General features: G+C 37.7%; 1 protein-coding gene across 1 annotated transcript in view; it reads right to left on the reverse strand.

The window, feature by feature from the left end:
• Nucleotides 1–21992, reverse strand: part of PLCE1 (phospholipase C epsilon 1) — a 45167-nt gene that overhangs the window by 557 nt on the left and 22618 nt on the right. The window contains 17 exon segments of the mRNA XM_029087405.1: nt 381–599; nt 768–929; nt 2748–2957; nt 3705–3833; nt 4945–5063; nt 5983–6244; nt 7159–7322; nt 8075–8365; nt 9544–9675; nt 13904–14021; nt 14728–14852; nt 15611–15652; nt 18070–18193; nt 19109–19267; nt 19351–19467; nt 19893–20000; nt 21888–21992. The exon segment at nt 21888–21992 is cut by the window's right edge and continues 29 nt beyond it. Coding sequence (XP_028943238.1) covers nt 381–599; nt 768–929; nt 2748–2957; nt 3705–3833; nt 4945–5063; nt 5983–6244; nt 7159–7322; nt 8075–8365; nt 9544–9675; nt 13904–14021; nt 14728–14852; nt 15611–15652; nt 18070–18193; nt 19109–19267; nt 19351–19467; nt 19893–20000; nt 21888–21992 — 2586 coding nt within the window.

Here is a 21992-nt window from a genome sequence, read left to right on the forward strand (position 1 = left end):
ACTGGCAGGAATAAAGGAGACTTTATTCCAGCAGTTTTTAAGTTAAGTTCTGCCCCTTTGAATAGCCCTGCTGTACTGGGATGGGGAGCATGGCATGAACAGCCAAAAGATTTTGAAAAACAGAAAGCTGGTAGCAACAGATAAAGGTTGTCACAGGATTTTCAGGCTGTGAGGGAATCATGTTGCCGGATGTAACAACTGACGCAGCTTTGCAAAGAAAAGTAAGGGAGGTGCAGAGAAAAGGAATCTGCTTTTTGCTCTAGTCTCTTCTTCCCACTCAGCCTCATGCCAGTGGCATCCCCCTCCCATTGAAAGTAGGTTCCCATTAAGCCAATCGTACACCCTCTATAAAACCTGCTGCAAAGTATTTAATCTTTTACCTGAACCTGTTCTTTGAGTTTAAGTATAAATTTTCCTGCTCCCTTCCACTTGCTTTGGGCTTGAAACACACACTCTTGATCAGAGAGAATCCTCTGAGATGGTTTAGATGTCGATGACTTTTTGTTTGCCAGCTCTTTTGTCACCTCTTCCAAGAGCACATAGTCACTTGGATTTGGATTGCTCAAAATGCTGTAGGAGTATTTGGCTTTGCAAAGAGTCTGTTTAAAAGCAGAAAAAAAGAAGACAGAAAAGAAGACATTTCCTCAGATTCAGGTTACTAAACCAATTCCTCAGCTAGTGCCGAGAACAAAGCCCACCTTATCTTGGCTGAAACCAACCTCCACCCTACATGTTAGAGACCCACTGAATGGAAATATGCTGCTTACCTGCTGTATGACATCCTGAGCTGTGCTAAAGCGGGGAGCTTTGATGACAGTGCGTGGTTGCTCTGGGGAGACATCATGTACCTGAACAAAGAAACTGTCATCCTCAGAGCTGATGGCTACATCTTCCTTTGCTTCTTGAAAGATGTTTCTCTCATTTAATTTCTATAGAAAATGGAGAGTCAAATTAATTTACTTCAGAGAGGTAACTAATCACTGGTGGCCACAAAAGGTTTTTATCACATAAAAATTGTGATAAATTGTGATAAAAACAACTCTGCTGTTGCCCCAGCTCCATTTCATTAAATGCAGGTCTTCTATAGAAGAGTTTTGACAAGCCACTATTGCTAATAATAAATACCTGTGTTTCTAAAATCAGTGTCTGAAATACCTTTCATAGTAGGCAGGGAATGGAGACATATGCATAGTACCACATTACACAGAAATGATCACTTACATCCTTTATTTCCTTATGTATGCCAAATTAAGTTTTGTCGTGTAAAGGTGGCATTAAGATGGGAGATGGGGGAAAGTGTCCTTTTCTCTCTTTGTCCCTGCACTAAAGCCAAAAGAATTTGGAAAGCAAGAAGTCTGAGTGAACATTTAACTGTGAAGCAAGCGGAAGGCTGCTTCTCTCCTTTTTCAGGCTCTATGACTGCTGCACATTTAAACAAAATTCCCCCCTGCACCTTCTCCCAGCTAATGCATTTCTTTCCAACCCCTTGTAACAGCTTGAATTCGTGAGCTGGAAACATGGGCTGTGTATCGCACCCCACAAGTGGACCCACTCCTTGTTTTTCCATGCAAATTTGCAGCTTCATTTCCAGCTCCAAGATCTAAGGCTGCTATTGGCAGAAAGGCTCAAAATTACAGATAACACTTTGAGGTACTAGCATCAAAGGACATAATTTTCAAAAACACTAAGACAGATTTTAACTCGTGTTTGGGAGTTTGGCAGTGACCACATTTGTGGTCACACACACTTACGAAGTGTTACAGTCAACTGAATTAAGTAGGCTACTGTTTCCACAAGTAAATTTCTACCTAGTATTTTTTGCTCCAAATATTAGAAATAAAGGAAAACAAAATACTGATTTGTGTCATACAATGGTAATTTCTCAGATTGAAGCTTTATCAAAAGTTGTGTCAAAATAATCAGTTAATTTTTTTTTTTCACTGTAAAGGATCCCAGAGGATCTCTGTCATTTGTGTACATAAAACCTGTGTATATAAATGTATGTGTACATATATTACTATGTTCAGGCTAAGCAAGCATTATTACATGCTGAACTGACCAAAGGCAGTGCCTCTGAAAATAAGATAATTAAGTGTCTTTCTCCTTTTTTGTTTCTCTCTCACAAGACTGGGCACCAGCATACTTTCAAGCTGTGGATGTTTTGCTCATAGTTTAAACTGAAGTAATAGCTTCCTCCTTTAGATTAAAAGAAATCACCTATTTCATTATTTTTTGGGCTATCATCAATAATTTAATAATCCTTTGAGGACGTTAGGGTTCTTTAATATTAAAATCCTTTCTAATTTTTCTGAACAAAGAAGAAGTTGCTGACATCTAAACTAATTGATAATTATAGTCTAGAGTTCTGTTATCTATGATCCTTTGGTATTAACTATTATCCTTCTTTCTTTATATTGATTTCCTATCATCAAGTCAAAATCTAGTTTTACATTAAAGTAGAACTACCAATCAAAACAGTAAGCTAGTGGCATTGAACTGCTGAGTAAGTGATAACAATTAAACACCACATAGCTGATCCTAGAGCTAAGTGAAGTCAAGTTAGTATTGCACAGGTGTATAAAGTCTAGTTGTGCTCACTCAGGAGTTGTGTTTATTTTTAAGTTATGTACACAGCATCAATGTTACTCACCAAGTAGTGAAACAAATATTGTACCCTTTTGTTTCCTGGTCCTAACAGCTATTTTTAGCTACCTTTGTAAATAACAATTTATCTAAAATAGACTTACTTCTTCTCGGGTTTTAAAGATAATCCTTCCAACATATCCTTCTTCTGGGAACCAACTGTTCAAAAGCTGCACTAGCCCTTCTTCAGGACCAATTACTCTCTGGAATGGTGGTTTTCTGCATTCACTCTTTTCTTTAGATATAAAACTTTTCTCTTCCATCAGAAAATAATCTGCAGCACATGACTCGGTGCCTTTTGTGGTAGCCAAGAGCTAAGACAGACCACAATAAACACACAGCAATTAGAATGCTAAATATAAAAACTGCATAATTAGTAGTTATAAATGAGAATGAATAAAGACGCTTTAAAAATCAATAACCATTCTGATAGTGTAGGCAAGATTTCTGATGTGCTATTTATTATTCAGATATTTTACTCCAGGGTAATGTACTGTTCTCTTTAGCCTCGCCAAGCAGTTCAACTTTCCAGACAAGGCAGTACTATTTAAGCTTATTTCTGTCCTGTTTGGCTGGCCAGACAATTTATTCATAATCCCAGGACAGTACAGTCTTTTCCCACTGCTAGAATAACAATCCCTCTTGAGTTAACTGGTTTTTCTACTCATGAACTTAGCCCTCTAACTTTTACTCTGTATTCCTATGGTGCTCGAGTTCAAAGAATTGGGCAGAAATGTTTGCCCTTGTTGTAAGGACAGTCCACTGCCTCTGTCAGTCAGATGTTTTTCTCAGCTGCATATGCCCAAACATTAAAATACTAATAGGGAATATATTCCAAGATTATAAACCCATTCTCTGAAGCCAAGATTGGTAAAATTTCACTGATGATGGTCTGTGTTTGCAATGCAATTAATTCCACAGTAATACATTTCTAAAGCACCTCCTTGCTGTGATGAAAAAACTACAGTGACCCTGCATGTGAGAAATGCAGGGAGATGAATGCCCATAATGATGTTGGTGTGGATTCTTGCAATTAGTCTGCAATTCAGCGGGCAGCTTACCTGATGGAGAAGCTGTGCAGCTGTGGTCCCCTCACTGACATTAAAAACAGTGAAAGGCTCCGGGCCTGGAATTCCATGAATTGTGACTTTGTAAGTCACGGCAGCTTTCCTTTCCCCCGTGCTAAACAACTGTTCAGACAATATTCAACAGGTTACTGAATGCTTTTAGGTTGCTTAAAAGAAACCATACACACAAGTTGTCAGTACCTTAGCTATACAGCTTACACTACAGATCAAGGCATTAAAAGAACCCCAAACCACCCCCCCAAAAGACCCCACTCCACCCTACCTTGAGGCTGAACAGAAAGAAGAAAAAAGAAGTTTTCCAGTGAGAGTACATAAACTGCCACTGAACAAAGGGCAGACCTCCATTGCTCACTATCTGCATTCTAGCTGAGCTCAGACTATTTGGATTCAGCATATGAATTACTGGATGAAAACTTACACATTTGTTTTACCCTCCAAACCATTTATTTTCTTCCTTTCTGCCCTAGTAATTCACCAAGATAGGTGTTTGACAGGTATTCAGAGGCGGATAATGTTGGCAACACCTCTGCTGCACACACAGTAGCTCAGGAGATTTTATCCAACATTTAGGAATCAGCAAAGTGATAATATATATGTTTAAATTTACTAAAACACAAGTAACCCCGGTAACCTAACCTTAAGGGCTATTTAAAAAAACCAAAACATCACATTCATACGTACATACGTATTGTCATATATGTATTACACACACCTGTATGTGTATGTATACATGTTGTACATACAAGCTTATAGATGTGCACACACACGTATATAAAAAAATTATGTTTATGCAAATACAGACTCCATCTTTTCCTGTAACAGAATTCAATTTTACTCTCATTCCAAAGTTGTTGGTAATTTGCATCTTTCTTTTTTTGTCTCCAGTGCACTACTGATGATTCATGAATAAAGGAATGCGTGAGGCAGCTCTGAACCTTACTGCTCAATCATGCTCCTCCAGCACAGGAGTTTTCCTGCTACACCTAAATACATCAAAAGCCAGACTTCGAAAAGATTCACCCTACTGCAGTTTCAGAGAGGTGGGAGAACCTTACTTCCACCAAAGCCCAAAATAATTAGGCATCGAGGTACTTCTGAAAAATGTGCAGGTTTAGGGGCTAACATCTTCGTACAGTCTGGTTCAAGTCTTTAGACCACAGCAGTCATTAAGACAAGAATACATGTAATTCACACAAAAAAATAATGCTATTACCATAGATGCAGGCAGAGTGTTTCCAGAGGGACTTTCTTCCATTCTCCGACTGTTTATGAACAAACTAGAGATTTCTAATGCTTCGTTGTGCAGGTTGTGCAGCTGAACATGTCTGTAGCCTAAAGAGAAAAAACCCTTCTGTAAGTACTTTGCTACATTCTAGGACACAAGTCTCATAAATGGAAAACTTGAATTTGCTATATTTATAGCTATAATTTGCCACACCTATAGGATTTAAAGCACCATAATAACACTGCATTAACACTATTTCTTTGTACAACAGTGTAATCCAAATGCTATTAACTGCTGAGTGGCTCATATAGCTGCCTACCTTTGTTTTGCTGTAATATTCAATATATTCATACATGAAATAGCTAAATATTAGCATATGAATGAAACAAGGACACATTCTCACTGGGAAAATGCATGTCTATGGACAGATCTCCTCATATGCCAAGACTTGTATGGTATTACAGTGGCACAAAGTAAACGTGAAAGTATTTTTAGCATTCTGCTGAAGAGCTGCTGGCAATGGAAAACTGCCTTGTCCAGGTGTCACAGAATTAATGATGCTTCCTCACCTCTCTCTCACCTTTTTTCACCCTCCCTTCACCTCTCCTCCAGCCATGGCTGCGAGAAGTGCAATTCTCCTCTGCCCAGTGATCAACAGTTCCAGCAGTTTCTTGGGCAGAGGACAAGGCAGGAAGTGAAATCACTCCACCCTTCCTAAAGGAGCACCAACCAGGTGAGCACAACCTCACAGCCACAGCTCAGGATCGGAGCAACTGCATACAAGGTGCCTCCACAAGGTGCCTCTTGTGCTCAGCACAAGGTCTGACTATTTGTAAGTCACTGGGGCAGCCTGCAGCTCCCAGGGAGTCGACTAGGTACTACGGCCAGGACAGTTGTCTGATATTTGCTCCCTGTCTCCTCTAGAAAAATGCAACCAGCTGATTAAAAATATGCTTCCAGCAGGATTCAGTCCAGGAATCTGCTAGTCCATTTTGGCATAGGGTGCCACTACAAACTATACTGTACCTCTTTTCAGAGCCTTTAGGGGAATGATTCTCTGAGCTGTTACAGCTGAGCTGTTATTTTCAACAACTGCAAACCGAAGAAAGACCAGATCTTCAAAGTGAACCCGGAAGAGGAACTGTTCATTCCACATGGGGTTGAGAGTGTTCCGATGAATGGGCTTTGTCCGGAAATGGCAGCTATCCAGAGGCATCCCCAGCACGTCGATTTCAATGCACGGACTGCCCGTGCTATTGCTAGGGCAGACGTTCTGTCCGGACACAATCTGAAGCCAAGGAGTACACAGAGAAACCCATCAGTGGAGTCTTACTGTCACAGTTCTGAGCTAAATACTGTTTATGACACTCCTAAGCACAGTTTGTTATCACGCTGATTTAATTACTCCCCTACTTTTGTAATTGCCAGGGCAGTAATTTCGGAAGCAGAGCTGCTCCAACCCCCACCATGCTGTTGCTATGGTATCTTTCCTCTGAAAAAAATACACTATACATCATGAGCATAACCATTCAAGGCATCTGAAAGTTAATCCCGAAGGAATGTACCAGTAACGTAGTCAAAAAGGATCAAATTTTCTTCTCCATTACTCTGGGGCGATGGCACTGACCTCTGGCTTGCTTTGGCATACACAACAGAAGAATTAGGCGCGCAATTACCACAGCTGGGAGAATTTTGGTTCTTATGAATCTCACTTTTCTGAAACCTTTCCTGGAAGGCACTAGCTTCTTAGAATACATTTTTTTTGGCCATAAATCCATGAAGGACATATCTTATATAACTTTAAAAAAATATTTTTTTAAATATTCAGCACAGCTTTCATAACGGTTTTTTGTGTAGATTCTCACATGTTCACATACTTGTGAAACATCCAGGCACATGTATAATTTAACACCATTGTACAGTCCCAGGGAAAATGCTTTCAGGACTGGGTTTTGACAAATATTGTAAAGGAAACAGTCAAAGTAACTATGGATACAAACAAGCAAATAAAATAAAATAAAGACAATTATTTGCTCCTTCCTGCTCCATTTCTTTTAATTCTGCAGACCTTCAGAAGTACAAGCAACAATTAAAGGTTCAATCCTTTCATACAGAAGTATGACTAATGCTGGTTAAAAGACTGTAGTTAAATGTCTACTTCTACCAGTTTGGCTGTATGAAATTCCTTTTTAATGTACTTACTGTTAAAGAATATATAGCTGGCTCCTTATTATCAAGATCTCTTTCTAATGGACAAAACTGCTGGTACATGGAACAATTTTTATCCCACAGAACAGGAGGTTTCAAAACATATCCACAGCCACCATTAGCCTCAAACATCGCTGCATTAAGTTGCAGAGGAAGATCTGTGGAAATAAGGCAGCCAAAACTGACAAAGAGCAATGGTACAATGGAAAAACTGTAATAGCAAAGACAAAGACATGTTTTAAGTATCTTTAAAAAAAAAAAAAAAATTAGTTGTGCACTATCAATTCTTGGTTTTCAGACATAGCTGTAATTTATGTATCCAGTCTATCCAACACTTAATTATACAAAACTGTAAGAACAGTCCATTACTTTCTATCACTTCCTGTTGTCTTTATGCAACTGTAGGGCTTGCCTACACCTATTCTCTGAACTGCAGGATGAAAAAAAGCATGGACTGTGTAGCTTTGTAGATGACCTAATGGATCCCCCATCGAAAAGGTGAAGGAACACAAGATGGGATAGAAAATGGCCCAAAATCATTTTGATCAGTATTAAACCAGCATCCAAGGCAGCACTTCTAAGTAAAAAATAGTTTAGTATGTTTTTATACTTTAAATTATCAGAAAGGGATAACAGCTACTTGAACTGGGGAAAAAACCTCAACCTTCAGCAATTAAATAAAAATAAAAACAGAAGCTGTTGCTGTCCAGGCACTTCTGTGCATAAAGCTCCTGTACTCTGGCATTGCTACTCTCAAGGACCAGATTGTCATGGTATGAACCTACTCATGCTGGGGTGCACAGACAGGTAGGTCCCCTCATGACAGCAGGTAAAAGTAAACATCAAATACAAATTCACAGTTTAAAGACTTATATGAAATGTATTAAAATGTGTGTTCGTGTACCCATACCGTCTGTTTGGTAATTAAGAGCCACGAGCTGTACGCCATGGAGCCAGAAGATCAGCGGATGGGGATTTGAGGAGTCGATGCGCGTGGCAGCGGGGTAGGTCCTCAGGAGCTGACAGGTGGTGTGCTGGATCAGCTTCTGAGAGTACCGCCTGCACAGCCGCTTGGCAGCGTTCTCGTTCAGGGAGGAGATATGATAGCACTTGGGAGTCCTTATGATAGCACTGAGAGAAGCTGGAGAGTTGTAAGGAGAGCAAGGATCTTCCCAGGTCTGCCGCATCACATCAAAAGGACCTGGAAAATAAATGGTACCTTCAAGTTACAGCTGCAGATCCAGAAACTCCAAGAATTCAAGGTTTGCTAGTGAAGTATGTGTGCATACTTTGGTTATGGTAGAAAAAGGTAATCCTGGAAAATGACACTACTCAGTATAAGTGTCACATTCCTTCTTATACAGTGAGAACAATCCATGAGAGGAAACAATGTTTAAGTATTGAAATGATACTGTGATTAAATGTGCTAACAACCATTTTCATAAATAAATACTTAATTAGCATTTGCCTGAATAAACAATACAATAAAATTCCACTCTTCTCACTTACATATTTTACATGAGGAAGGGAGGCAAGATTGAAACTTGCCTGCTAAGTCTCCAAACAGGCAGTCTGCAGAGTGCCATAAGAGTTAGGGGACAAGGCCAGCAAAATACTTATATGCTCTAGAATTAGGCGCTATACTTCTTCACTTTTAGGACACTGGCCTCTAGAAGGGAATCTAACCTGTCTGCTGCAGCCACGCCCTTGGGCTGAAAGAAATGCAACGTTCCATGAGACAGAAAACGAGTACAAGAAAGGGTACAACTTTCTAACCTTCTGTTTATGGCATTCACGTGAAAGGCAGGGGATCTGGGTCTCATCCCTGCTCCAGAACTTCTTCTGTAATTTCTTTGTATTTCTTTACATCTGTTCATATGCAGAAGCACAATTTCCAAGTTCACAAACTGAATCACCTGCAGAAGTCTAAATACCTCCAACGTGGAACATGGGAGTTTGCGTGATTACACATTTGGACTTGGCTGAATTTGAGGCAACTAAGTCCTACTTAAGACACTAAAATTCCTTTTCTAGATCCAGCCCAACAGTTCTGCCTTCCATTTGTACTTTGAAAATATTAATTCATACATTTTAAAATACAAATTTTAAGATACATCACTTAAAATGTATGTTAGTTTTGAATCATTTATGAATTAGGGTCTTCAAATTCCTGAACAAGTAATCCTATTTTAACATTCTACATTCAACACTTCAGTTATAATAGTGTTACTGTAATAGCTGCTGTGCTAACAGAAAACCATTCTGAAGTTCAACATCTTACATATTCTAAAGTATTTGATCTTTAACAACATGGTCTGGTGCATGTGTCAGATTACAGAGTCATTCCATGTGACTGGTGAAAGAAGATGCTAACTTTACCTTTTCCAGATGCTTTGGCAAGAGTAGCTGACTCCCCAGGGCTCAGCCTGCCAGGATTGTTGCCAAAAATTGACTTCCTGCTTTTTCTTTCTTTTCCTCTGCTAGAGCCAGATGGGTTTAGAGTTGACAAGCCTGTTCCCATAAATGTAAAATAAATGAGCCAAAAAACATGACCAAGAGGGCATGACATTTTCCATCATATTTTACATTATTTTTGAAGGCATGAATACTCCTGTTATGTAGTACACAGGGCAAGCAGTGTTTTTTTCTCCATAATTTAATTTTAACGTACATACATGCCTTTATATATAGATATATTATACATGTTTATATATATAATGTATATAAAAACCATATATGAAGCAATACAGATATACAGTTATCTCTCTGTGATATAACTTTCTCCATTTTACTTTTTGGCTTGAGAAAGCTAGTGGCTCTGTCTCAAATTACCAAACAGTCGTAATTAATACCAAAAAGTTCTGCAGTAAGAGCCTCAATGTATTAATCATTAGAATAATAATAAAAAAAAAATCCTTGCTACAGAAGCAATAAATCTGTACAGTAGTGAATATAATGGAATTATGTAGATAGGATACCTACATAATTAAATAAATGCAAAAATATTATTTAAATATATAACGTAAAGGAAAAAGCCCAAATGCTGTTGGTTTAACAGTTTAACCTCAAGATGTTTTCACAGTTATCTTCTTCTGTTTAGAATTTGTATTTCAATATGGGAAATATGGTAGACGTGCAAAATCCATTATATATTAATGGCCAATATGTACTAGAAGTGGAGCTGGAAAGTTCTAGTACAGCTATTATTCAAACATATGCATTCCAGCAAAATAATCATTAAAATCATGATCTAAATCCCAGCAAAGTAAACAGACTTAATCCCCCTTAAGGTCAGTTTGTTTCTGTTGACTTGGACAGAGCACATGGCAGACCAAAATTAAAGTCAGTCAAAACACTATAGTTATTCTGACACCCACAGCAGTGAGGTGTGGGATGCTCTCAGAGACCCAAGATGTACTTGTGATAGAACATACAACAAAGCAAGTACACTGTTATTTGCCTAACTATGACTCATAAAACAACCCTCATGAACTCACATAAATTCACACCTCCCTAAAGACAGTTCCAGATTTAATACTAATATTTCAATTACAAATGTAAATCACAAAGAGGATACACTGGACTCTCTTCTACTGAAGTCTGTCCACAGCTGTAGATTTTCAGCTCTCAATCTTTACAGCATGACTACATGTACTTAGTAAGATTATGCCGATAGTTTCAATGAAACTGCTTGGGTTAGTAAAATTCAGGATATATATATAAATGGTTTCAGCATTGGAGACATACTATCTCTTTGGGCCAAAGCATACACATAAACTACAGTAGATGGTAGAAGCTGAGATCAAGGAATATGAACTGACTAGAAGAATGCAAAGTTATGCACTGTGTGCTTCCAGCACTGTTAAATCCCAGTTTTCAATGGATCAAATGGATTTGGCAAAGAAGATCCAGGTTTCAAAATCCTGTTGTGGAGTCACTCAGGGAACTGAGTAACCTCATAAATCACCAGAGTGCAATGCAAAACACTGGGGTTAACTGCACCCAGTGTGATGGCCACAGGGTAAGCTGCAGCTGGGAGTTTTCTTGCAGTCTTTCCCATGGCCATGCTTTGCATATGACATGCCTCCTCCCAGAGGCAAGCTCCATTTTTCACTCAAATTTAAACTTGACTCAAAAATACAGCATCACCTATTAACAGAATCATAAATTCATAAAGTAATGGAGATTGGCAAGGATCTGGAATTCATCTGGTCCAACTCTCTGGTTAAAGCAGAACCAGCTTAGATCCCTCCATACTGCACATAGATCCTATCATACCATCATAATGACAGAGTAAATATTTTGTATTTCCTTACAACCTCTATGCTACATCCTTCAAGTTGCAGAATTCAGTGCCCATCTCTCGTGTGAGATATAACCACACTGTTTTACTGCTTTTAGATTTTTAATCCAGAGGATGGTAAATTTACATGTCCTTCTTATTCTAATCATGCTAAAATAAGAGGTTAAACTGTAATTGTCACCTTCTCACCATGTGTTTCAGACCAACAGCCACTTAGTCTGCAGGTTTGCAGACCCTGAAAAAGAATTTACAGTACTTTTGTATGTAAGGGTGCCCTTCTCTATATTCACTTTCATTTCTTGAAAAGTGATACCATAGGGGCAGATAGTCAGACACAATGGAGATGATGACTGAATTTCATGCTGGTTAGCTCACGTGACTCCCTGCTCTCTGCACTTGATTGTGCAGATCCTGTTTTTATGTACTCAACTTTCTGTACTCATTGTGTAAGGATCCTCAGCACCAAGGCAACAAGCCATGTGCCAGTGGGTACTGTGCTCAAGTATGCTCCACTGCCCTTGTCTTGGGTGACCCAAAAGAACAGACCTTCACCCTCATAGATAATGGTATGATGATATCCAACAGACTGCAGTTAAGCAGGGACTGCAAGGGTCAAAACTCACTGAAACAACAAGAACTGTGGTGGGTTGCTTGTTACCAGAGCTTTTATAAACAAGAAATGTTATTTTCTCTACGTGATAAATTCTGTTTTGAGCAGGGAGCACTTAGGGAAGTCTGTGTTACTCAGTAGGCTAGGATAAGTGAACATAATGCTCCTTGTCCTTTTTTATAGCCACAAATCAGTGATTAACCTTCAGGGACATAGGCAACTGTAAACACAGAACAGAAATATATGGAGACAGGAGAAATAAAGTATTTACACCATTGATCAGCCACTGACACGAATTCTGCCCTCCCTATCTCCAAGGGATTTTCTGAGTTGGTTAGGAACCCAGTCAATATTGCTACATAGTGATGGATCTACCAGCCTTGCTCTCATTATTAAGGGACAATATTGGGGTATGGCAGTGCACTATGTCTGGGCCCTGCAGCTGAGCAGAGGAATCCAATCAGTAGCACAGGGGCCATGGAAGTCTACATATATTGCGGAGAAGGCCGTATTTGTCTCCAAGGAGACAAAGTTTGTTGGAACCTAATTTCTAGAGCTTCATGTGTTCATCTGTGAAAGGAATTAATTTTCTTAATTTTTCTACTCATGTTCCCTTTAAAAAAAGAGAAAGAAATCTGGTAAGGAAAGTAAGTGTTTCTTTTATAACTGAAATTACATTAAAATATGAAATATTTTAAAGTTTTTTAGAACATCAGAACTTGTGTGTCAAAATGCTTGGAACAACTTAAACTATCTCTGTTTAAACTTGAATATAATTCCTTTAAAGCAAATATTTTATTTGAAAGCTATCTTATTGCAGATTTTATTAAAAAGAGTATCAGATTTTAATTTTTACAAGTTATTTTTACAAGTGACACCTACAATTCTTAAAGTTATAGAAGATTATAAAAGAATGTGTCTCCATTTTCAGCATGTTTATCTTGCCCATTTGACACTATTTTATGTTTGGTTAGCTTTTCTAATCTGATTATAGTTCTGTTTGTATAAGATCATGATTTGGCAGTATTGCTAACTTTTCCAGAGAGAACCATTCCATTAAAAAGCAGATTTTTCATTCAAAACATTAACATATCAATAAACAATAAATTCACAATTTAAAAGTATTTATGTACACAGTATGAGCCAAAACATACTCAACCTCATGTTTCAGAACTGAACAAGTAACTACCAGTGATCTCCTCTTCAGTAACTCCCTCTCCTTTTCCTCTGCAAACATTATTCTTCCTATTGTATAAAAGAAGACCCTCCTATTTCCTTAACTGCTTCCACAAAGTGTGTGTGAGTGTGCAATCAGCTGTCCTCACCCACCCCGTGAAAAGGCTGCTTCACCCCCCCCCAATGGCTCCCGTCCTATCCACTTAAGAAAGAACAGAAGATGCAGCTGTAGGCAAAGGTGAAACACACTAAACTGAGGCCACTTGAAGAAATGTGACAAGCTCTTCCTGCAAAGTTTTAAGAATATTTTCCTTCCTAATTCAGTAGGTCCTTACATGGAAACTCAGAGCTCTTAAGATAAAGCTTTCTGTCGTCTGTCACTTGGCAATGAAGCAGTTGTCTAAGTTGTGAAGACTGGCAAATTTCACTTTTGTAAACATTTTAATATGACAAACAGTATGTCTCAACATAATTTATGAATACTATTTCTCAGCCAGGAGCTATTATTATGCAGACTACCAAATCATCAAGAAAAAAGCTCCTCCACTACTTCAATTTGGAAAATGCTTGTAGTAACTAATTCAAAACATAAACATAATGTCTCCAAGAATTAGAAAGCTTAAAGCAATAAAACAAGGCAGTGTACTTACCGGGGAACTTTACAGCTTGACAGTAAATGACAAGATCTGACAGCTCTGGGGCTATCTGTCTGCTTTCCTTCTTATTTTGAGGAAGATAGAATTCTTCACCCAGCTCCATGTCATAAACCTAAGCAACAATTCCAAGAACATATAATAATAAAATTACTGAATGTGAAAGAACTCTTGCATATCTTACTTATGTCATTAAAATCCTTTCTCATCCTTCCCATATGATTTGCTGTCTTTACCTAACACATCTCCATGTGCAGGTTTATGCATCAATACCTGTAATTGATACTGTGGTAGTGTGCAAAGGCCTCAACCAGAGTCAGTTCTACAAACATTTAGACAAAACACATCCATGTTCAGGAGAAACTACAATTCACTAAACAGCAATGCACTGGTTCAGTTGTCAGATGATTTAATAAAAGGTAATGTGGCTATCTGATATCACAGTGCGGTATTTTAAAGTTATTTAGATACACAAAGATGATGAAGATTCAGATGAAATCTTCAGATCCGTCAATGTCAAGGGAAATTAGATATCTAAATAAACTCCTGGATCTAGTTTTTCACTGAAAGCAACAACAGTTACATTTTCAGCCAAACAGCCTGTATATACAATAACCTCTGAGGACCTTTCTTGAATACTATTTTGAGGGTTTGTTCTATTTAACCTATTTTCCCTGGTGTGTTTCCATGCTTTCAACTATTTGTCTTCATTAAAGTGCATTTGTCATCTGACATCTGAGGTACTTAAAGGCTCAAATCCTTTTGAAGCTGGTTATATATCAAAGTGTGACTGAGAAGAAAGGGAAAAAAAGCAGAACTACCTTTCCTTTATTATTGTAAGTAGCACAATCAGCCTTCTTTATTCGTTTGGCAGTCTCTTCATTATATTCAAACTGGAGTTTATCACTTGATAATTTATTCTCCGGTCGGTCTTCAAGAATGTTATCTAAAAATTAATGGGATTTTAATAAACATAAAGCCAAACAATTTCAACTGGAAATTTAATTTGAATTAACAACATTTGTGGACAATGCTGTGAACCTTATTTGAATAACCAGATGCCAAAATGATGCATTTACTGGTCAAAGCATTCTCTTTTAGTAGTAGCTTTCTACTTTAAAAATTTAATGCTTGGCTTTTGTTAATATGCTGCACTTCTTTTAAAAGCCCATCCTTTTGTGTTCAGAAGATGCTTAAAACAAAATCATCTAATGAATTAAGCTTGCCATCTGAAAACAGCTGATATTCCTGAACAAAGAATTGCTGAAGTCCAAACACAGTTAACCACATCAAACATGTACACATCTTTGTACAGCAAATTTTGGTTTTCTTCTCCTTACATTCACCATGAACAAATATTTTTTACATCTATAGAAATTCCACTTCACAGCTGTGCATTTATCAGGGAATAAGAAGTCTACTAATTTGGTCTTTCTGTACCCAAATATTGTAACCGTCACAAAAGGAATGGTTTTATTTCATTCCTGATTTTCTTGATGCTTTGACCATATTCTTTGTATGCATAACCAGTGTCATACATGCAGCCTTCTAACAGTTCCTGACCAGTTAACAATGCCATATAAAAAGATCTGATTGCATTTTTAATATGAAGTAGAAACCATATATTCAAACTGCCACATTTAACAGGCTGGAAATTCAGTGCCAATTTCATGCAGTTAAAATGCTCAACCAAATGGCCTTTACCTTCCTGGCTGTTAGGAGCAGGAGAAGCATTAAGGACATCAGCTACAGGGAAACGGAGTCAGAGAGGGAATAAGAGTAAAGGAAATTAAGATTTACAGCCAGAGAAATGAAAATTAAGTGTCAGTTGTAAAACTATTAGCCTTATGCAAACCTAATGTATCAGTAAGGAAAATAAAACTGAAAATCTTTTAGAAAGTTTACAGACCATTATTTAGATTAGTTTTGCCAAAATATGAATGTAATTAAAGATCACAAAGAATAATCACTGTAATAAAGCAGTAAACCATGCCACAGATTCCTTCATATATTGGAAAGTGTGAATGTTTCTTACTAGGTTCAGATTTGTCAAATCTTCTCTTAACTAGAACATTGCTCAAACTTCACTTACTGCAGTTAGCTTGCAACATTTTCCTGGCAAGTGTGTAAACAGAGATCTGTTTTTCACAGCAATTTGCATCTACACTATCTCCAACCCTGTCCCACACAAGGAGTATTCTCAACTAGTCAATTAAGCCAACTTTCTAGCAATGCAACTGAAGGCAGCACTGGCACAAAATTCACAAATTTTCATATTGGCATAAATAACACTGCTATCCCACAAGCTGCGATAGCTGAACTGCATTCATTAGCTTTGTAACTATTTTTTAAATCATTAAACACAGAAGCAAGTAATGTAAATAGAGACCAACTGGAAAGAAGTCCTGTGCTGCAGAGCATGCTCAAGCCTTACATCTTCTCTGAACATGGTATCTAGAACTTAAACAGGTGTCCGTTAGACTCAAAAGTTCAATGAGTGAAGTGCGTTACTGTTTACTTAGGAGAACATGTCCAACTCTGTCAGATCTATGGTCCATCTAGCTTGGCGTTCTTTTTCTGATAGTGGCAACAGGAAATGCTGTTTAAAGAGAGCATCCAGTCACTAGTTATGGTCCACTTCCCTAGTACCACCTCAACATCCACAATTACTGAATATTAGGGATGTTGGACTGTACATTTCTAATTATAACATTTGCTTATAAACCTGTCCATGAATTTGTCCAATCCTTTTTTTCAATCTGCTGATACTGTTTCCCTCTGCAATTTCCTGTAGCAGCAAATTCCAGAAGTTTACTACCAGCTGCACAAATAAATATTTTATTTTACCTGTTTTAGACTGATCTTCCACTTGTTTTACTGAGCACCTCCTAGATCTAAAGAATAACAATTCTGTACTCCCCTTATCTACCACTTCATGACTTAGTACACCTGCTTCAAATTCAACCCTCAGTCCTCTTCTCTACCAGCTGGAGAATTCCAGCTTTTTCAGACTTCTTCAAGGACACTGCCACACTCCCTTTACTTTTTTGGTTGCCCTTTGACATATTATATATACTGTGATATATTCTCTGAAAATTACCAATTAAAAATAACGAGTAACCCATTTAGATGCATCCAGATTGTTCAATCTATGCATGGAGATTTTGACAGATGTCCTTTGACAAAACTTGAGAGGATTAAATGTTTCTGACTCCAGCTGTTTGCTCTACCAGAATGTACCAGCCCCGCAGCAAGGGAAGCAAAAAAAGATGCATGACTTCAGCTCAGCTGCCTCAGTGTGGCACATTCTGTCCTTCATCTGTAGTTAAATCAAGCGTGTCTGACTGAACTGGAGAGCTAAGGAAGTGGTGGAAGTTACTAACTGCAGTATTTTTTATAACTTCTGGCATGCCAATCATTATATCCAATCTATAAACTGTCTCTAAAAGTGGATTTCTGCTAAACTGCCAGTTCCTGAAGGCTAGGATAGCTGAAGCGTAGACAGCACAGGAACTTACAAGGCAAGTCAGTAAGGCATGCCTTGCCATTTTCTCACTGAGCAGCTAAAGCTTTAACAAAGCCACCTTTATTGAACAAGCCAAGGACTCAGTGGCTTCTCTACCTTTACACATGAAGTGAACAGCTGATGCTGAAAGTGTAACTAAAATAGGTACTTCAGAGGTCTCTGGGATCAGACAGTAACCAAGGAGGACTTTGAAGAATCTGCATCTTAGGTCAATTTAATGGCAGTTATGCAGATGCAGGGGCTAAGTCAGAAGTGAATCTTGAGCTTTCAGGTGTCTAACCTCCTTAGAAAAGACAATACAGGCAAATGTAAATAGAGTACAGTAGGAACATAATCATTTTTGCATAATATAAATAATATAAAATACAGTTTTTAAAGACTACAACTTAGCATACACTGCACAGTTAAAACATGGTGGTTGGAGTTAAAGTCACATTCAAGTCCTCTACATAGTTAAATTATTTTCACAGCATTATAGACTACTGCACCAAAGTGCAATCAAGGACATTTAGTACATCTTCCTCTCACGAGGTAAGATCAACTTACCTACTTCATTCCTGAACTAGAATATTTTCATGCCTTATTGCTACAGTTCCCACAACAGCACTGTTATAAATAAATAAATAGATATTGTTACCATCAGAGAGAGATTCATAGTCATAGTCATATTCATCCTCTTCATCTTCCTCCTCTTCATTGGTAGGTGTGGGGTTGCTAGCACCGTTGCTAGCCTGTGCTTGCATATGTGCAAGCTGGTGAGCCTACAGCAACAGAAACACTGTTTGCGTCTTATCTTATGCATATGAAAGCACCGAACCATTTTAAGGGTTTGAATATAAAGAAAACTTATATTGGTAGAAAAACACCCAGTAAGATATGAAACATGATTAATTATGGGAAAATGTCCACTTTGCACATTATTCAGAGCAAGACTGCCTTTTTCCAGTCCAAGGTATGCTGTTCTGGAAACAGCTTAAGAATTTTTTAAAAGATGGACAATGTCCGTATACTGGTATAATCAGTGTGAATTACTTATTCTGATACAATAGTTCAATTTTAATTCAGCTGTCTTTACATTTTGGGTATAAGCAATTCATTTTCAATTATTCAATCTAATTGCTGGCTAGCTGTGGACATTGTTAAATTGAAGCTACCAGATATGCAGCCCTAATATTTTAGAAACCAAAAAAATTTCTCATATAGGTATAAGCACTACTTAAATAGCAGAGTCCCCTCCTGCAAAGGGAGTAAGAGAGAGAGTATTTGCCTGGCTTGAATATGAAAAAAAAAAGCAGAATTCTACTAAAAATTACTACATACTGTATATATACACACATACTCAATGCATATCACTATTTCTCAACATGAATAGCAAGTGCTATAGCCTCAGAGTGAAACTTCATTTATGTTTATCACATAGGGCATGTGGTGCTAATCATAATATTATGAAGTATTCTAAAACTAAAATACACTAAAATTTTATTAAAGTGTATCTATACTTTATTATATGTTTTGTCTACTTATTTGAAAGTGTTGCAAACCACTGTGAGTCTTCTAAGCATTAATATACATTAGATTATTCTGCTGTACATATAGGAATAGTAAAAACTTCAAACACAAATTATTTCTGACGAAAGTTAGGTCTCACTGCTTGTTCAGTAAAGGAAGGACTTTACCTTTTGTTTCAATATATCCACTGGTGTTTGATGGGCTTTCAGCTTCTTGTTTTTAAGCAGTATTTTTCTTTTCAGTTGGCCAGGTGAAGGAAGCATGGGATCATCAGAAAAGTCACTCTCAAATAAAAACTTTGTTACCAGCTTATCTCCAAATACATTCTGAAATATCAAGAACATATGATATATTACTGAAAATCCTAAGTGCACGTGCTTAGAATAATTTACCACGATTTATGGCCTACCTTGAAAATTTCAGCCATCTTGCGTTGCTGAGGCAGTGAGCAGTGGTTTTCTATTGATATGATAACTGGCATGTCAGAGGTGATAAAGGCATTGCGATCAATAGCTTCAACTACCTCCTGTGAGAAAGAAAGGTCATTGATAGAATGTGATTATTTTGCAGCATTCAGTTAACTTACTCTTAGCTGAAAGAGGAGAAAGGAAGGCACCTGTTTTCCCCTCTAAGAAGAAGGACTCCACAATTTGTTTTCAAAACAAGCTCCTACTGATAAACACAGCATCTTGTTACAACAGAACTGGTAACAGCTCCTTAGAGTTATGTTGACAATTAAAAGACAGAAAATTTCAGTACCGATGCTACAAAAACTAATTTGAAAAGTATAACATTTACAATTGCAGATTCATTTCTGACATAGTATATAGTTCATATTCCATTGGGATTTAGCCCATTAGGATTTGTACTTTCCTAGTAGAATTTTTTACTTCATTAGAGAAAAAGTTTTTCTTCTCATTTTTTTGTTTCTGTGTACAACTAACATCCTACCTTAAAAGAGATCTTAGTAGTAAGAGTGTGCCCGTGATAAATTATAGGCATCCCATCATCGCCGTCCCAGCAGTCTAATTCTACACTTCTGCAGCCTTGTAAAAGAACCTACAATATAATTGAACAATGTAAACACCCATGAGCCAGTGTCTCATGCCATCAAAGCAGAAGACAGACAGTGCAGAGCTAGAGGAAAGCCCAGTGACTCAGCAAAAGTGCTGGAATGAGCAATCGTTGTGGAGTAAATACAGCCCACAGAATCTACAGTCCCCAGCTAACTTCGTTCCCTAAGTTGAGAAAGAGTGGGAAAATTAAGAAAGCATTTATGTTCTTAGGAGAAATACCACAAAGCTTTGAAATTCATGGTATCATACAGGACACATGGAATCTGCTTGCAGAAAGTGGTTCTTAATGTATAGCTTGATGTTCTGAAGGAGAGAAACATTTCCATATTTCTACCTGCAAAAGCAGCTATAAAGCAACATGGCAATTTATTCCAGGTTGCTACCATGACAGCTTATGTGCACAGCATCGTTTGCTGGTTCTTTTTGTTGTTGTTAGTTTTTTTTAACTAGAAGAAGGTCTGAAAATAATGTCTTATGAACAACTTCCATGAGGATAGAATGGAAACGTGCCAGGCCATCTTATTTAATGATATTTTTGATATTTAATAAGATAGAGGGCTAATTTACAGCTTATTTAATGATATTTTTTATATTTAATGATAAGATAGATGGTTAATTTACAACCAGCCAGCCATCTGTCCATCCATCCATTCTTTATTTACTAATTTATTTATTTTAGAAAGCCCTACTTTCTAGAAAGCCACTGAAGAAAGCAAAGAGGAAGGATGGAGGGAAAGATAAGTTAACTCATCTGCTGGCAGCCCAGCTTATTATTGCTATCAATATTTAGGATGCCTGTAGTTGAAAGAGTTAACCGTATTACAATTAAATATTTTACTGAAAACAAATATCTCGACAATCAACATCATTCACAGCAAAAAAAAAATAATGAACAAAGAAGAAATTACTTCTCCTATTCAAAACCTGAATAATCAGATTTCAGGCAGTTGTGTCCGTAGCTGGCACACCACCACTTCAGTGAGAGCCAGACTCACTCAGCCAGAACAAAGTGCCCCTTCTCTTATGGCAACAACCACTTGAGGGACAGGAAGAAGCTTTTCTGCATCATGCAAATTTTGGAGCCAGCTGAGCTCCGTCTTACTTCCCATCTGTTACCAACATAATACATCACCCTGTGCAGTGCTACTACAGGAACCTCCTTTGAAATTGCATTATTCAATGCAATTGCATTTATCTGGGCTTTCCTAATACAGCCTCACCCCTCTGTCTTATAACTCCAGGCAAAGCAGCACATGGGACGCCAGATGAGCCCTTCTCCATGGTGAGTCATTAACATTTAGAGTAGTGAAAACACTACTCATAGGAAGTTTGATGCTTTCTCTAGCATTTGGTAAATACACACACACACACAAATTTATATATAAACAAACACAGAACCAAAAGCCCTAGGGAGAAATCATTCTTTTCCTGTCCACCACTAATCAGGCATAAAGTCTAAAAAACTGTAGAATATTCCTAGAAGTAATGTTTTTAGAAGTTATAGTTCCATTTCAAATTTGTCTTTGCAGTACAATGTACAGTATTTGAGTAGTGTTTCTGACATCTGAATGAACTAAAATATTAGATCAGTCTTTCCTGTGGGAAAGTCTAATTTTAGTAGGTTGGGTCAGACCAACTGGTGTCTAAATGCTATGAATCTCAAACTAAACTCATTTTTTTGCCTTAGAAAAGGCATTTGAGCACAACTGTGCTTACAGGCAGCTTTCCCACACATCATGTTTTCCAACGTTTTGCAAGCAGGGGTTTAGGACATTTCGATTTTCAAAGCAAAAAGGTCATGCTTCTGCAACTTGCCAGTTAAACAAACAAGTTCATGTTGAAAACTACACAATGATCCAATCCTGCATACCTGGCTGTAGAGCTCTACCGAGGACTCCCCTTTAAGCTGATGGCCAGTAAGGTAAGTATTGTGAGAAGATTCTATGTAGTAATATGACAGCGGAAAGTGCAAGTC

Source organism: Antrostomus carolinensis, unplaced genomic scaffold (genome assembly GCF_000700745.2).
Source record: "Antrostomus carolinensis isolate BGI_N321 unplaced genomic scaffold, ASM70074v2 scaffold5551, whole genome shotgun sequence".
NCBI lineage: Eukaryota > Metazoa > Chordata > Aves > Caprimulgiformes > Caprimulgidae > Antrostomus > Antrostomus carolinensis.